The 18,493-nt window shown below is 40.6% G+C and overlaps 2 protein-coding genes across 2 annotated transcripts; both read left to right on the top strand.

Annotated features, from left to right (window-relative positions):
- Window positions 1–2,014: 2,014 nt before the first annotated feature.
- Window positions 2,015–9,719, top strand: LOC138972931 (hexokinase-like; the record flags this gene model as incomplete). Its single annotated transcript, XM_070345597.1, is given in 4 exon segments — window positions 2,015–2,176; window positions 4,358–4,497; window positions 5,014–5,150; window positions 7,862–9,719. Coding segments are annotated over 4 exon segments (535 nt in total), but the record flags the coding sequence as incomplete, so codon positions are not given.
- Window positions 9,720–10,699: 980 nt separating this feature from the next.
- LOC138972206 (uncharacterized) lies at window positions 10,700–16,407 on the top strand. The gene is made up of 7 exons (XM_070344943.1): window positions 10,700–10,834; window positions 11,307–11,406; window positions 12,384–12,701; window positions 13,125–13,226; window positions 13,853–14,014; window positions 14,389–14,517; window positions 15,054–16,407. The coding sequence occupies exons 1-7, from the start codon at window positions 10,739–10,741 to the stop codon at window positions 15,341–15,343; spliced, it is 1,197 nt and encodes a 398-aa protein (XP_070201044.1). The 5' UTR covers window positions 10,700–10,738; the 3' UTR covers window positions 15,344–16,407.
- Window positions 16,408–18,493: the final 2,086 nt, after the last annotated feature.

The raw sequence follows: 18,493 nt of genomic DNA, 5'->3' as shown, positions 1-18,493 counted from the left end.
TGTTTGAGTTGATCCGTCGTCTGTGTGCGCGACAGCTTCAGATGTGTGTTTGAGTTGATCCGTCTCTCCACTCCCTTTTTTTAGGTGTAGGGGGTGGGGGAGGTTTGTTCATATCAACTGACACTTTATCAAACCATTTGAATAATTCATTTACACAATTCTGGTGGTTGCTGTGGAATTAAAAAAAACAAGTGTCACTGAAAACAGAGATGTGCTAATAAATTGAGCTTTCATGTGTGTGTACTTGTATGTGTGGTGTGTGTGTGTGCGTATGTACTCAGTGCACTGGCGTCGGAAACTGGGGGGGGGGGGCAGCTGCTGTTTCTTGGTGGGGGGGGGGGGGGGCAAACATGTCTTTTTGCCCCCCCCCCCAATATTTAGGATGACAAAAATATTCACAGAGAGAGAGGGGAATCGAGACGAGGGTCATGGTGTATGTGTGTGTGTGTGTGTGTGTGTGTGTGTGTGTGTGTGTGTGTATGTGTATGTGTGTGTGTGTGTGTGTGTGTGTGTGTGTCTGTCTGTCTGGCTGTCTGTCTGTGCGTGTGTGTGTGTGTGTGTGTGTGTGTAGAGCGATTCAGACCAAACTACTGGACCGATCTTTATGACATTTTACATGAGAGTTCCTGGGAATGATATCCCCGGATGTTTTTTTTTTCTTTTTTTCGATAAATACTTTTGATGACGTCATATCCGGCTTTTTGTAAAAGTTGAGGCGGCACTGTCACACCCTCATTTTCCAATCAAATTGATTGAAATTTTTGCAAAGCAATCTTCGACGAAGGCCGGACTTCGGTATTGCATTTCAGCTTGGTGGCTTAAAAATTAATTAATGACTTTAGTCATTAAAAATCTGAAAATTGTAATTAAAATGTATTTTTTTATATAAAACGATCCACATTTACGTTCATCTCATTTTTCATCATTTTCTGATTCCAAAAACATATAAATATGTTATATTCCGATTAAAAACAAGCTCTCAAAATTAAACATTTAAAAGTTATGATCAAAATCAAATTTCCGAAATCGATTTGAAAACAATTTCATCTTATTCCTTGTCGGTTCCTGATTCCAAAAACATATAGATATGTTTGGATTAAAAACACGCTCAGAAAGTTAAAACGAAGAGAGGTACAGAAAAGCGTGCTATGCAGCACAGCAAAACTACTACCGCGCTAAACAGGCTCGTCACTTTCACTCCGTTTTGCACAAGCGGCGGACTACGGTCATTGTGAAAAAATGCAGTGCGTTCAGCTTCATTCTGTGAGTTCCACAACTTGACTAAGTGTAGTAATTTCGCCTTACGCGACTTGTTAGAATTTTGAGTTGGGAATACTCAAGAAGAATCATTACATTTTTGAAGATTATAAATAATGTTTGTCTTTGGACATTTAATTTGAATTTTGAGTTGAGAACAATAAAGAAGACATGTTCAATGTATGAAACGTATTACTTGTTGAGTTTGTATTCATTGGGCGGGGGTATACATATCAATTTCACTTAAGATTTAGTATCATTGTATCAAAATATTGTTCCATTTACATACAGACATACACACAGACAGACGGACAATGTTAATCCAGTATACCCCCTCCAACTTCATTGGACTGGGGTATAAATATCAATATCACTAAAGATTTAGTAGCATTGTATCAAAATATTGTTCCATATACATACAGACATACACAGAGACATATGGACAAAGTGAATCCAGTATACCCCCCTCCAACTTCGTTGGGCTGGGGTATACATATTGTTCCATATCTGACAACATTTCACGGGTGAAGCAAGTTTACCTTTAGTAGAGTTTCAGAACAATCATGTAAATTAGTAAGCTTTCAGAACAATCACGTATGAGGGCTTACATGTTTACGATGAAATAAATAGTAGACTTTCAGAAAAAATCATGTAATAGTCACTTTTCAGAACAATCACGCTTAACACACGCACACTGCACATCTCGCAAACAAAAGGAAATATTATTATTGGATCATTTATCATCTGTGTGTTTCAGCCTCGAGAAGATGGTCAGTATGATTCACATCGGTGAGGTCGTGAGGCAAGTTCTGAGAACACTGATAGCGGAAGACCTACTCTTCACCTCCCTTCACAACAAGGATGGTGTGCTGACAAAGGAAGGTGCCATTACTGCGGCATTCGTCTCGTTGATAGAAAGGTGAGGGACCCGTTACTAGTGGATATGTCATAGTAACCATAAATACAATCATTGCTCTTTACATTTAGTCAGTCAAGGTTTGACTAAATGTGTTAACATAGAGGGGGGATTGAGATGAGGGTCGTGGTGTGTGTGTGTGTGTGTGTGCGTGTGTGTGTGTGTGTGTGTGTGTGTGTACCCATGTTTCCACAGGTTTGGTTGCCTAAATCACCATAAGGCAACCATCCACACGTGGATGGCAACCTAAACTCTGGATGGCAACCTAATTGTGTGGATGGTCGCTTCATTTAACACCGTTAAATTGACTTTTTTGACGGAAAGAATGTCATAACAATGTTCAAAATGACATTCTTTCCGTCCACACGTGTGGATGGTTGCCTTATGGTTAAATTGACACCGTTAAATTGACTTTTTTGACGGAAAGAATGTCATAACAATGTTCAAAATGACATTCTTTCCGTCCTCTATAGGCGACGAAATAGGTCAAATGTTGTGCATTTTTTAGTGCAAAATTCTTCGATGCCGGAGCGAGTACTGCACCCAGTGCTGTTGTAGTGCAAGTGCACTAGAAAGGCACTACACCCAGTGCCGCCTCTTAGGTAACCATCCACACTTTAGGTGCGTGTGTGTGTGTAAGTGTATGTGTGTAAGTGTGTGTGTTGTGTGTGTGTGTGTGTGTGTGTGTGTGTGTGTGTGTGTGTGTGTGTATCTGTCTGTCTGTATAGAGCGATTCAGAGAAACTACTTGACCGATCTTCATGAAACTTTACATGAGAGTTCCTGGGTATGATATCCCCAGATGCATTTTTTATTGTTTTGATAAATGTCTTTGATGACGTCATATATATTTTTGTCACGCTCTCACTTTTCAACCAAATTGGTTGACATGTTGGTCAAGTAATCTTTGACAAAGCCTGGACGTTGGTATTGCATTTGAGCTTGGAGGTTTAAAAGCAAATTAATGAGTTTGCTCATTAAAGTTGTCATTAAAAGCAATTTTATGCAAACAGATTTATAATTGACTGCATCGTATTCTTCACCAAATTATGAATCTAAAAATATTATATATGTCATGTTTACTCTTACAATGTGATTAAAATTAACGAAAACAGGTTAATTAGTACTACGATCGAAATTTAAGAAATCGATCTAAAAATGATTTCATCTTATTCTTTATCATTTTCTGATTCCCAAAACATATAGATATGATAGGTTGTGTGCAAAACAAGCCCAGAAAAGTAACAATAACACAGAAAAGCGCGCTTTCCCTCGTAGCGCAATACGCTACCGCGCTATTCTGGCTTGTCAATTTCACTGCGTTTTGCACGTAGAAGGCAAGCGATTTCCTTCTCGCGGGGATTGACGAAGCTGTATTGTTTTGGTGAAAAAATGCAGTGTCGCGTTCAGTTTCATTCCGTGAGTTCGACAGCTTGACTAAATGTAGCAATTTCGCCTTACGCGACTTGTTTACTGTTTGAATTATATGCTAATTGAGGTCTCACTTACAACCATCATCACCGGCCAATTCAATGCATGTTCAAACAATTGTCCGCGTGCATATGTCATGCTGAAGTTTTCCTGTTTTAACTGTGGAACAAAAGGGAGCTTAGTATAATTATAATGATTGACTTATTTGACACACATATGTAGGTGTCAGGAGAAGGAACACCCTTTAGCCCTTATCGGTTTCCTGTTGCACATTTTCAAACCACCTAAGCAGCAGATTCCACATTACGCATTCAATATATTGGTTTCATTCTCACGTGTACAGCGTATTAGGAAAATATACACCTTATTTTGACGTCCCAAGGACTGTGGATGCCTCACAACAGGCGAGACTGTCAACAAACAAGTATTCAACTTGCTACGCCTTTCTTGTATTAAGAGCAACTCTAGGACTTGTGCAGTATAACCTATACATGCACAAGTACGGCGAGGTATGCATAACGTGTTAGTGTACTGCCGTTCATATTGAAACCCCCTCAGCATCACCAAATGCGTTTAAGCGTGGATGAAGGGTTTTGAAGACAGCTAGCTTCACCAATTAATAGACAGACAGACGGATACATAGATCGCCAGCTAGATAGACAGAAGAATGAACCAGGTGGACTGACGTATGTTAGATCTGATATACTTTGAATAACAACCAACTTAATACCACTGTGTTTCATTGGGGTTCTAGTGACAATTCTATATTCTACCTGGCCACAAAAAACGTGCTGATGCAACTTCGCGTTGGGAACTACACGGATGAAGACTGCAGAACTGTGGTCCATGTTTGTCAAGTCGTCTTGAAACGTGCTGCTTACTTTGCTGCTGCAGGTAGGTCATGGGCGGTTTTACGTACATATTTCCAAGCAATGTTAAGAATAGGGAAAGAAGGGAAATACACACATTTTCAGACCGAGGGCCTTCGATGTCAACAGTGCAGCACAATGCCGCAACAACTAAATCCGCAAACAAAAACAGGTACCCTTTCTGACAAAGACCTCTATTGTTTTATTTTATGTTAATATGCTACCTTATTTGTAAACGGTGGTGAAAGGGCATCCGGACATAATCAACATTGCATTTTTAAGATGCTGTTTCGTGTGTTGAGGTTTCACAGTGCATGTTTAAATGGTTGTTTTATTAATCGTAAATTAATTAACAACAGCGTAGAAAAATATGACTTTTTTTCTCGGGCATCAAAAGGTGTTGAAATTAAATCAGTTGAGTTTTGTGAGTTGTATTTATTTTATTACATTTGATTTGGTTTGATTTAGTCACAACATATTTGTTTTCAGTAACCTCTGACTTCGAGTGTTTCTGCCATCTTTATACATTGCTCTTATTCAGGTTTAGCAGCGCTCATAAATCGTTTGAATCAGAGCGAGGTTACGATTGCTGTGGATGGGGAGCTGCACCGTTATCATCCCAACTTCATTGAACTCATGAGAACCAAGACTAAAGAGTTTGTCAAGCCGGGGTTGAAGGTAAGTGCATGGCTAAATGCATCTGCTCTTCGCTAGGAGGACTCCACCAGTCAGTGAAAACCACAAAAAAAGCAAACTAGTGTTCGTAGTCAAGGTGTGTGCAAAATGTGCAATGAATGTATCTTCTTAGAGATCATGCAATCACAGTCAGGTAGAACTTGTGTGTCGTTTAGTACATTTTGTTATTCCTTTTCTTGTCAAATTATGTTAACATAGAGGGGGGAATCGAGACGAGGGTCGTGGTGTATGTGTGTGTGTGTGTGTGTGTGTGTGTGTGTGTGTGTGTGTGTGTGTGTGTGTGTGTGTGTGTATGTGTGTGTGTGTGTGTGTGTGTGTGTGTGTGTGTGTGTGTGTGTGTGTTTGTGTGTGTGTGTGTGTGGAGCGATTAAAAGTAAACTACTGGACCGATATTTATGAAATTTTTCATGAGAGTTCCTGGGTATGATATCCCCAGACGTTTTTTTTCTTTTTTTTCGATAAATGTCTTTGATGACGTCATATCCGGCATTTTGTAAACATTGAGGCGGCACTGTCACACCCTCATTTTTCCATAACATTGATAGAAATTTTGGCCAAGCAATCTTCGACGAAGGCCGGACTTTGGTATTGCATTTCAATTTGGAGGCTTAACAATTAATTAATGACTTTGGTCATTAAAAATCTGAAAATTGTAATTAATTATTTTTTTTATAAAACGATCCAAAATTACGTTTATCGTATTCTTCATCATTTTCTGATTCCAAAAACATATACATAATATTATGTTATATTTGGATTAAAAACAAGCTCTGAAAAATAAAAATATAAAAATTATGATTAAAATTAAATTTTATCTTATTCCTTGTCCGTTCCTGATTCCAAAAACATATATATACACATACATATACATATACATATACATATACATATACATATACATATATATATATATATATATATATATATATATATATATATATATATATATATATATATATATATATATATATATATATATATATATATATATACTGTTCAAAAAAAGAAACGCATAGCTTGTAATATTTGGTTAATTTAGTTATATGGCTACAAGGATATCCACCAAACTGCAGAAAATGTTTATCTGGTCGTCGACCTTTCGTCCATTGCCACAAGTGAGCTCTGCACGTGACGCATGCGTTATCAGTGGCTACAATGTCAAAATTGCTCATTATTTTGGCATGACCACTCGTCATGCTTCAGTGTAATCTCGTGAAACTCGGGGAATATTGAGCTCTCACCATGTCTTCCAAAACCCATAAAAGCGGATTGTTCGCCACAAAGAAATCAGACGACAATTCAGCGACGAAAGATGGCCCGATTGAGCAGAGAAGACCGCCAAATTGCATTGGGTCGTTTACAAGCAGGCCAAAGTCAAAGTGCAATCGCCAGGCACTTCCACGTGTCCCAGAGCATCATCAGTAGACTGTGGGTCAGGTTTCAAGCCACTGGCTCCGTTGCTGACTTGCCACGAGCGGGAAGACCAAGGGCGACAACTGCTGCTCACGACCGCTTCATACGGCTCCGCCACCTCCGGAATCGTTTCCTGTCGGCCTCATCTTCTGTCCAGGCTCTCCCCGGGCCACACCGATTATCGGACCAGACCGTGCGGAACCGCCTGCATGAAGCTGGTTTGAGAGCTCGCAGACCTCACAGAGGAGCTGTCCTCACCCGCCGTCATCGCCAGAACCGAGTGCAGTGGGGCAACCAGCACCTTCGCTGGACCGTCCGGAATCACTGGAGACACGTGTGGTTCAGCGACGAGTCCTACTTCCTGCTCCAGCGACATGATGGTCGGAGGAGGGTCTACCGGAGAGTAAACGAACGTTACGCGCCCAACTGTGTGGATGAGGCACCCGTTCATGGTGGTGGAGGCGTCATGGTGTGGGGGGCGATCAATACCGCTGGAAGGAGCACCCTGGTGCACGTCCAAGGGCGCATAACTGCCCAGCGATACGTGGAGGAAATTCTGCGCCCACACGCCCTTCCTCTTCTGGCTGACCAGGATGCCATATTCCAGCAGGACAACGCTCGCCCGCACACAGCACGACTCACCACCCAGTTCCTCACCGACCACCATGTCCAGGTGCTTCCCTGGCCATCCATGTCGCCAGACATGAACCCGATAGAACACCTCTGGGATGAATTGGACAGACGTGTGCGCAGGCGAGAAGAAGCGCCGGCAAATCACCGCGATCTATTGCAGGCACTTCAGGAGGAGTGGGACACCATCCCACAGCAAGATATCCGGCATCTGATCCAGTCCATGCCCAGAAGGTGCCGGGCAGTTGTTGCTGCTCAAGGCAGTCACACCCCCTACTGACTTGACAGCCTCGGCATCCAATCGTATTGATTGACTGATTGATTTGAAGATGCAAATGAACTGTGTGTGCATTCAACTGTGTCCATACCAAATTTCAAACAAATAATCTAAATATTGGATTTTCTGTTAATTTTGTCGAAAAATCAAACAAATTTGGCAAGTAGCAACTATGCGTTTCTTTTTTTGAACAGTATATATGATATGTTTGGATTAAGAACACGTTCAGAGAGTTAAAAAGAATAGAGATATAGAAAAGCGTGCTATCCTCCTCAGCGCAACCGCTACCCCGCTTTTCTGGATTGTTAATTTCACTGCCTTTGCCACGAGCGTTTAAATCTGTTATTGATTATTTTATATTTATGTGTTTCAGTTTAAGCTTCACCCGCTGTATTACGGAAGCGTCATAGGTACGGCACTGATGACAGTGACCCTTACGCCACGTACCCGCACAAGCGCCGGAGTTTGACACACAACATGTATACATTAACAAGATGGAAAGACAGCTGAAAGCCATATTCCCCCCTGTGAACTGAGCACGGCAGAACAATCCAATGTGTTGAAGAGTGTACATGAAAGACCCACGCAAGGAACGGACTTCAGATCCTGTTACTGCACCTGATGGGTATAACAATGTGAAGATTCGATCGTCTTCAAGAAGAATATTACACAATCGCAGATTACAGTATCTTTTAACGGTTCTTCTTATTATCATTGGTCATGATTCAGTGCGTGGCTGATTTATCTCGTATGTCTCACAGATGCATGGTTTGATTCTGGTCGAATACTGTTCATTTCCAGTCATGAACTGCATTTGCTTTCAATTACACCACAACACGCTGATAGAAACAAAACACAAACATAGGTATTTAAATAAGAAATACATGTCATGAATACCTGACGAAAAATTAATAGGATGATTGAATCATATCACAACAGTAATACCAACAGGAGAGAACAAAACGACATTTGTGACCCTCCACCACGAAATGAGTCGCATGTCACCTCGCGCGGTTCTGCGCTAGGCTTAATATAAGTCCGGGGAATGTCTGGTAACAATGTGAGGGTCACCTTGGTGACAGGCTTATAACTCAAACAGTTTTTGCTCTTTTCTAAAACGGTTTTCACCACTGGATAGAGCATAATAAACTCTTTAGGAAAATGTAAGAATATGAACAGCATGCAAAGGTGACATGTGACGCATCCCGTGGTGGAGGGTCACATATACATGACGAACGACACAGGAACAAAACAAAAACCAAAGAACACCTGAAGTCATACTGCCTAGCGTCAAAGTGATTATTGTTTGTAATCATTAATACAAATACTAAAAGTAGACACAAGAACAAAACAGGCAGTTGATCATCATCCGCTCACATCTATTCACTGGGGAAGCATGCTTGATAAAATGTTGTCTTCTCGCTGTGTGTAAAAAAAAATATATAAATTGTGGGATTTGGTTAAATATACCCTCTTCTGACAATGAACCACTGGGCACATCTGCCTCGGAGAAACTAGTCTTCAGGGTTTTATTCAAGGTGAATGACCAAAGTTTAAAGAAGACACTTGCCAAAGAATGGATGAAGAGGAACACTAGAGGTGAATAAGCATTATTGATGACAATGTCAGCTCAATGACAATGTAAGAACGTGTTCCTGTTTTACTAAGGAATTGCCCGAAATAAAGTGATTATTCGCATTTGCTTTGCACTAAGGCTCATACAGTGTTCAGCTATAGCACCTGAATATGTTTGTCTGTGAACATACACAGTGTCCTCAGATCATGTGTGGATTATTTGCTATGTACATTTCTCACAGTTTTAATCGGGAGTTTGTGTTCACTGTAGGATACGTCTTACAAGTAGACATCCATTTGCGGTCATGGGAAGGGAGATAAAAGGGTAAGCCCGTACACGTGTGTGGACATGATTGTTTTCAATCAACTTAAACACATGTTTCATTACAGCTATTAGGTAACTAGTGCTGTGGCCATGCTTCATTTTGAACGAATGGCATAGAATGAGTTACAATGTTGCAATTATGGTTACTTAAGAAATAGTAGATACAACTAGTATAGCGTGTGTGAACATGATAGTTGAGCGCACAGCAGTGTGTGCTTTAGGTTGGCATGTAAACAATCTGCTGCTTGGGACGATGGAGTGTATGTACACGCGCTTGCGCGCGCGCGCGCGCGTGTGTGTGTGTGTGTGTGTGTGTGTGTGTGTTTACAAGTGTGTGTGCGTGCGTGAGTGCGTGTGTGTGTGTTTGTAAGTGTGTGTGTATGTGTAAGTGCGTGTGTGTGTGTGTGTGTGTGTGTGTGTGTGTGTGTGTGTGTGTGTGTGTGTGTTTGTTTTTGTGCGTGCTGGTTTATGGAATGGCAGCCATTCCACTCAATTGTGACCTGTCACATGCAAGCATATATTTAACACGTCGTGTGTGTGTTGTAAGATCAAACTAGTGATTGTGAATGTGTAATAACATGTGTTGTGTCCATGGCTATTATTTTTACTCGAAATCTAAACAACGAAGTGACTGTGGTAAGATGAACAAAGTGCGTATACATTTTACTCGAAGTTATTCTGTAAAATAATACTGTTGAGTGAAACATATTGTGTCTTTTGTGTTTTTAAGTGTGTTACCTTTTGCAGAGTACCTACTTTTTTTAACATACCTTTTACTTTTCTAGGCAGTTTGTTACAAATGCAAAATCTGAAGAAAATGATTTTAATTTAAACAAATTTAACTAACCAAACACGCAAACCATCACAAAAAAATACCTGTTGGTCTGGACCTTTCATATGTATATAAAACCAGTGCTTAGTCCCGTTGCCCCTAGAAGACAAGAGGGGATGATTGAGCTACAGTTGGACGTAAGACGCGACAGCCATGCCAGAGGATGTTCACAAGCCTTGGTCAGCAATTGATCGACGAGATGTGAGTGTCAAAGTTAGCAATGTTAGGCCGGAGTCACACAATTATGCTGCATCGGCCACCATTGAACACGCTTTAATAAAGTTTGTGGACATATGTTTAACACTGTCCCTTGGTGTATGTTTTGAGTGTGTGTGTGTGTGGGCGGTGTGTGTTTGTGTGTCTGTTTGTATGTGTGTGTGTGTGTGTGTGTGTGGGGGGGGTGTTTTCACGCATCGGCTAAATGTAATGCTTCTCGACTATTATAACATATAGAAGCGTGGCGTATGTAGGCCTACTTATTAATTTCCGTGTACAAAAAAAACATGACGAGGAAATAAATGAGCCAGTCACAAGTAGCCCTCGTGTCCCGTGAAGAGTCAGAGGGCAGGGTAAAAGTGGGATGGAGTAATCATACTTTCCTAGCGCTCTCTGCTGTATGTATTATTTCTGAAACTCTCAATTATTGTGCAGTTTCTTTTGTAAACTTTTCAGTATCGAACTAAGACATCATGATCACGTGTTTTAAACTTGCAACGAATGCTATCTCTGAATTACTTGCTCGAACTTGTTTAGTCCACGTTGTTAACATTGATGCCGTACAGTTTTAAGCAAGATAGAGTTAAATATGATATACGTTTTTTGTTAAAGTTAATTCAATGTTAATGCACTATATCTGTGCTTGAACAACTTCGCGCGTGCAAAAACAAAGAAAGAGACGATCATCAGGTTGGTCACTGTGGCTGCTACAAAATAGCTGATATATAATACACAACGTATAATGCGTTGTAAGGTATATCTTGTTGTTGTCGCTTTCCTTTGACTGTGTAAAGTGATGCGACAATACAGACACAGCATCGGATGTTGCTCTGTGTTATAGTATGGCTTACATGCGGTTTTATACAACAGGAAACGGAGGCAGCATCAACGATAATGCATCTACTGATGGCGTTTCAACTTCCCGTCATTGTTTGGTTTGCATCAGTAATGAGCCTTGATGATTCAGTCTGTAAGTATTGAGTTATATGTTTTTGTCGATCAAAAACCTCCAAATACAGTTTCACAACTCAGCAATGACATTCAATGCTTTTTGAAAAATATTTCATGGACATGTCAGTATTTATTTTGTGTGTCAGTTTGTTAATCGTTGTTTGTTTGTAACTGTTAGTTTGTGTATTCACTTATTTGTCTATTTGACATTGTATTCACTTTTATTTTATTGCATTTATTGATGTGCATGGTTTTTTTAATTTAATTACTTATTGATTTGTTTACGTGTTTGTCCACGTCATTATTAGTCCACTAACGTATTGCTGTATTTTCTCATGCGGCGGCAGTAGGATTATTTCATCATGGCGGAAAATACCTTTGGCCAAAGTAAGGAAGTATTATAATCCAAACAATTGCTTGGACTGGCTGGGTGTCCATGACTTAGAAACCTGCCAACAAGTAGTGGCTGCTCAAGCCGGGTGAATCTAATAGACACCATACATTGGTTGCAACATGCAGTAGTGTAATGTTAACATTTACCCCCCGCGGGTTAGGGGGAGTCCCATATTGGTTGGAACGAGAAAGAATTTACCCGATGCTACCCAGCATGTCGTAAGAGGCGACTAACGGTTCTGTTTCTCCTTTTACCCTTGTTAAGTGTTTCTTGTATAGAATATATATAGTCAATGTTTGTAAAGATTTTAGTCAAGCAGTATGTAAGAAATGTTAAGTCCTTTGTACTGGAAACTTGCATTCTCCCAGTAAGGTCATATATTGTACTACGTTGCAAGCCCCGGGAGCCATTTTTTTATTAGTGCTTTTGTGAACAAGAAACAATTAACAAGTGGCTCTATCCCATATCCCCCCTTTCCCCTATCCCATCTCCACCCTTTCCCCGTCGCGATATAACCTTGAATGGTTGAAAACGACGTTAAACACCAAATAAATAAAGAAAAGATGTTAACATTTAGTGTCAAAGTCTTTTTCTTTGTTTAGGTGCATTCTTCGAGAAAAAGGACGCCTATGTTGCAGACGATGGGGACAATGTAATCACGGATTTCAACATATGCCCTGACATTTCCCTAAGCTTTGTTAGAGCGTACCAAGGGTCAGAACCAGGCTTTGCTCGGCCAAAATGCCGTATACCATTCACGGGTGGAACGTGCAACTTTACTGCACCATATTGCTCCTGCAGCAAACGAACATTCTCCCTGACAGTGGAGATAAACAGTTCAGATTGCGCCCAGTGGTATATTCATGGCGACCTCGAAAACGATGGGTCTTTGAACAAAACTGTACAGATTTGCCCAAACCGTAAGTATTTGTGTTTTTGTTTTTGCGTGAACATATAAAACTTCGTCTGCCTTAACACACACGCACGCACACAATCGCGCACGCACGAATACACGCACTTTTACACACACACACACACACACACACACACACACACACACACACACGTACACACACACAAACACACACACACATACATACACACACACACACACACACACACACACACTTGCGCACACACATTCACAAACAAAAGTATGTCAATAAAGGCGTGTACGTGCAAATATCGTGAATACATAGCAAAAACATATCCTTCACGTCACTATTCAAGCGTAGGATACAGCAGGACAATATACTACTTAAATGGTTCTAGCCAAACCCGGTATTCGCTTAGTCATATTTCTTGTACCATTCTAACACACAGCCTTTGTTTTGGAAAATTAGAATACCGAACCAGTCAGAGCACATCAACAGAGACAGATGCCAGTACCAGATTAGCTGTCACAGACATCTCCACAGGCTTTCCAAGAAACCCAACACACACAGGTGAGATTGAATGTGTTTCTTAGCGTGACTGTCTTGAGTGCCTGCCATAAAGAGGGATTTGGGTACTATGGAGAGGGGTTTGGGAGAGTGATACAGTTGTAGATAGAGTTAGATCGGTTGCAATAACCCGATAACGCCCAGTGTGTGTATCACTGTCCCACTGAGTGAATCTCAAACGGCCGCTTTTCTTTCAGTATGTGAAGTCTCTTCCACGGGGTTAATTCAAGACTTTACCTGATATATTCTATTGATAAATTATTCGTCCTCGTAATCATAATGACGACTCTTATATATACACAGTGCACAAACTGAATCCGAACAAAAATGAGGGGGATGGGGATAAGGACACTCGTATCCACAGCAGGCATGACAACACAATGAACATTAGGTAGCAAGTAAGACAATGATGTGTATGTCGCATCTTAAACCTTTTTTTGTGCTTCAAAGTGTGCTGATTAAAGTGTACTTTTCTCTTGATTTAATGTGCGTGTGTTTGATTGGCGGTTGGATTCATGTAAGCATGTGAACTAGCCACGTTGTACTGGAGTGACTGCCCGACTAATAGTTTGTGGATTTTAAGACTGAATGGCCAATTATACGCTAACCGGTAGATGGGTTTATCCTAGATACCAGCACCATTAAAACTACACTGCATCAGACGACCAATGGTGGGGAGGGTCAAGGGGACAGTCTGAAAGCTGTGTCCATCCTGGGCGGTGTCGTGGGATTTGTCCTGCTCATCGTAGCTGTTCTCGCTGTCTGCGTTGGAATTCTATTTTGGAAGCGAGGTAAGTATAATTATATGTGATATATTTCAGTACCTTACTGCATATGTGATATATGCGATTGATGTTTGCATTAGAACGAATAAGGTTATACAAGCTCAACATTAACCAGATGGTATTCCTGTTTGTGTGTATCACGTGAAACACACACCCTGATGAATCGTATAAACTTGAAATGCAGGAGGGAGCATTTGACAGAGATACATAGCCACACCAGACACAGATTTCAAAGAACATCAATTAAGTTGTCAAACATGTGCATTCAGTTTGATTTTACTCTGATGATGCATACATGTAGTTGTATGATTTCATAAATTTAATATTCATTCCGTATAATATCATCTGTGGTATCATGCATTGTACACATGTCTTTGCAGGCCGCTCGCGAAGACTTCCCCCACCTCCTCCCGCTCCTCACAACGTGAGACGCGCAGTTCACTGTGGCAGTCAAGCTTTGAGCACACACGGCCACGAGTACGACGAAATTCCTGACGACGTCGATATGAGTACGAATCTGCTTTGTAGTGTATTTAAGTGTGTAGCTTTATAGAGTTTTGACTGTTGTGCATTGATCTTTTGCAACGATAAAGGTACCAGTTAAGCAGATAGACAGAGAGGAAACAATTGTTTAAATGGCAATGTGTGTGTGTGTGTGTATGTGTGTGTGTGTGTGTGTGTGTGTGTGTGTGTGTGTGTGTGTGTGTGTGTGTGTTGTAAGCATATACTATTTACTCATGTACGTTATAGTCAAGCTATTGCAAGTGACTCCAAACATGTGCTGTACTCCGGCAGTTTACTTAAGAGTACACATTATCCGAAAGCCGTGTTGTACTTTTAGCAACAAAGAAAAGATGTACAAAACATTATGTTACGGTATCCTTTGTGTGTCCTATGACGTAGACATTGACAAAGTTGTCATCCGGACTGACCATTGTTTATTGTACGAGAATTCCCACATTAACGTTGACTTGGTGGCTTGTTTACCCGGGTTTGAACAATGCTGATAGTTTGCCGTCTCTTAACGATCGTGTGTTTGTTACAGACAAATCAGAAAGCAGCCTGGCATCCGTGCACTCTCTACCGGTGTCAGACAGCAGCATGTCAGATGACTGCCTGCATCACATCGCCTGTCCTTCGTCTGACAGCTCCCTGCCTGAAGACTACCTCAATCCCGTCGCCTCCGCCTGGGACGTTGTGACAACAATCAAAGAGGAGAACTCATCGTCTTCTTCAGAGGCCGTCATGTATGCAAAAGAGCGAATCACCTTTAAGAAAAAGTACACTAAGAAGATCACTTCAGTACAAGTTGAGCCCCCAGTGAAAATGCCGTGACACTTCAGTAAGCATGTGTATGCAACAGAACAGGTGCATCTGTATTGACAATTATGTATTGGCTTTATCTATGGAAAAACGCTCTCAGATCGCGTTGAACATTATACGATGAGGTTCAAGGTATGAAATTAAGGTACCATGCATGTAGCAATACTTTCCTTTGCAAAACAAGTATATTGAAAGAACAAACGTTCTCGTGGGGGAAATTGCTTATCTCCCTTGAACACTCGACTCGATGTCATTTATTTAGGACCATTGGTGGCGCAAATGATGCAGATCGCACGCGCGCATGTGTCTGTGTCAGTGTCTAATTAGTCTGTGTAATAGTGTTTTTTTTCTTTGAATTACATAACATATGATATATGCCGTTATGTACAAATATGTTTTGGAACAATTGTGCCGCACTAAGAAAGAGATATATTCCCTTTGTATAGGTTCTAGCTCTTACACATTCAAATAGACCAGAACATCGTTCAGGGTTGCATCGCATACTAAATACGCATGTCATAAAGCACACAAATGAACCTGGCACAGACAACTATTTGACCAATGTTAAACAGCTTTATCCAATACGAAATGTGACCCTCCACCACGGAATGAGTCGCATGTCACCTTTGCAAGCTTTTCATATTTTTACATTTTCCTAAAGAGTTTATTATGCTCTATCCAGTGGTGAAACCCGTTTTAGAAAAGAGCAAAAACTGTTTGAGTTATAAGCCTGTGACTAAGGTGACCCTCACACTGTTACCAGACACTCCCCGGACTTATATTAAGACTAGCGCAGAACTGCGCGAGGTGACATGCGACTCATTTCGTGGTGGAGGGTCACAAATGAGTGAACAAGCAAGCAGTCGGCCTTAGTTCTCTTGGTGGACATTCCATTTTCTGTTTTTAAGAATTAGAAATATCAAAACTATCATACGATGATAGTGTCTAAACTTCGAGTTACATTCCTATTACCAAAAACACATCATTATGCAAATAATGTATACAATCGGTTGCCATTATCTTTTCATCGAAAAAAAGAGAACAAATTCACCTTTTAAAGCTGCATCCCCCCCCCCCCCCCCCCCCGCTTGAATTGTTGTCAAGTTGATGTGTGCTATCAAATAAAGATACTTAGTAAGCTGTCAACATTATCATGTGAGGTTTTTTAGTTTGATTACTTTTCTGATACCTTCTCTTCCTATCTGTCTCAATGTCTCTCTCTCTGTTGGTTGTGTGTGTGTGTGTGTGTGTGTGTGTGTGTGTGTGTGTGTGTGTGTGTGTGTGTGTGTGTGTGTGTGTGTGTGTGTGTGTTTAGACATGCGATTATCACTGTTTTATTTTTTTACGATCCTCTTCCCCCAGCCCAATAGTATATTCCCTCACGTATTCTCACGTGTTGGGTAACTATAGTCCTTGAAATCCCATACATCCCCCCCCCCCAGTCCCCTTCGTTGTATGAAGATGGTATGTTGAATGTGGCAGTGTTTATAGTTGCTGTCAAAGAGAGCAAGATATTTTTGAAAACGATTCTAAACCAACACTTTTCATATATGTGACCCTCCACCACGGAATGAGTCGCATGTCACCTGTGCATGATTTTCATATTTGCACATTTTCCTAAAGAGTTTTGTATGCTTTATGCAGTGGTGAAAACCGTTTTAGAAAAGAGCAACAACTGTTCGAGTTATAAGCCTGTGACTAAGGTGACCCTCACACTGTTACCAAACACTCCCCGGACTTATATTAAGCCTACTGCAGAACCGCGCGAGGTAACATGCGACTCATTTCGTGGTGGAGGGTCACCACGAAATGAGTCGCATGTCACCTTTGCATGATTTTCATGGTTTTACATGTTCCTAAAGAGTTTTTTATGCTCTATCCAGTGGTGAAACCCGTTTTAGAAAAGAGCGACAACTGTTTGAGTTATAAGCCTGTGACTAAGGTGACTCTCACACTTGTACCAGACACTCTTCGGACTTATATTAAGAACCGCGCGAGGTGACATGCGACTCATTTCGTGGTGGAGGGTCACATATTAGGAATGTGTCCAACTTCCCCCTACAAAAGCAACATTCATTGACTTAATTTATGACAACGTTTTTTCAACTTAAGCTACGTACATTGCATTAATTCAACACAGAGGTGTTTCGCATACTTGTTTCTTTTTTTTCATTTTTTTTTCAACAACAATCTAACTAAGGACAATGGGGATACACCTTTCGTAGCGCAAGTTCTTGTTGAAATACAATTTCCAATGGCATATGCGATTTAGTTTTCTTAACTTTGCTAATGCACATTTTTTGCTATCAATAAAACATGGTTAATTAACGCTGATTCCTGACATTTTTCGATTCCGAATAATACATCTGTAATTGACAATAAAAAAGCCCGACCTGTCAGACTGTTCAACATTTTTTCAATATAAGTCCAAAACCTTCTAATTCGGGGACACTCATAGAAAAAGTGTTCCATGACATCCAATATATGTGGGCACTCGTTACAGTGTTTTGTTTGACTTACTCTCATTTTATGTAATAAAATATTGGTGGGATATAGATTGTGACAAATGTTCCATTGCAACACACGCAGGCGCACTTCTTTTGTCACCTGTCGTGGCAACAACCACGTCTGTTCGACAAAAACAAAATCTAGTTTTCTTTTCCAAAGGTGTTTCGCATACTTACTTACGCACAATACAAAGTAGTTCTCATTGTGTGTGTGTGAACAATGTCAGTAGTGTTTGTCCTTGATGACGCATGCGTTTAAATCCATCTAATCATCTAACCAAGGTCGATTTCGCCAAAATAGTATAATGCGTGAGGCTATAGAGAGCAAATTGGTCCTATATTGTAAAACATTAAATCGACGCAGATCACAGCTTGAATAGACTGGGCGCCTGATAAACACAGATGAGCAAAAACTCAGCATAAGGGAATTGAACATTAATTTTTTGTGTGTGTCCCATATTAAGGCAAGTGTTTGTTTATATAAATATATGTAAGAGGTTCACATTTACATGTGTAAATAACATTGTTTTAATCTTGAACTGTACAATCATTTATTTCAGTTTGTGCAGAGTCACTTTGTAAAGAGAGTTCGTTTTAGTCAACATTCTGGTTATCTCCCATGCACTGCCCCTTAGTCTGTATATCTGTGTTTGAG

This window comes from Littorina saxatilis, linkage group LG8 (assembly GCF_037325665.1).
Source record: "Littorina saxatilis isolate snail1 linkage group LG8, US_GU_Lsax_2.0, whole genome shotgun sequence".
NCBI lineage: Eukaryota > Metazoa > Mollusca > Gastropoda > Littorinimorpha > Littorinidae > Littorina > Littorina saxatilis.
This window is presented reverse-complemented; position numbering and strand designations above follow the sequence as displayed.

Bases quoted from the DNA above. Each gene is read 5' to 3' on its own strand.
- LOC138972206 (XM_070344943.1), top strand. From the start codon at position 10,739: ATGAGCCAGTCACAAGTAGCCCTCGTGTCCCGTGAAGAGTCAGAGGGC. The intron at 11,407-12,383 runs GTAAGTATTGAG...TTCTTTGTTTAG, and splicing joins GAGCCTTGATGATTCAGTCT to GTGCATTCTTCGAGAAAAAG. The intron at 14,015-14,388 runs GTAAGTATAATT...ATGTCTTTGCAG, and splicing joins AATTCTATTTTGGAAGCGAG to GCCGCTCGCGAAGACTTCCC.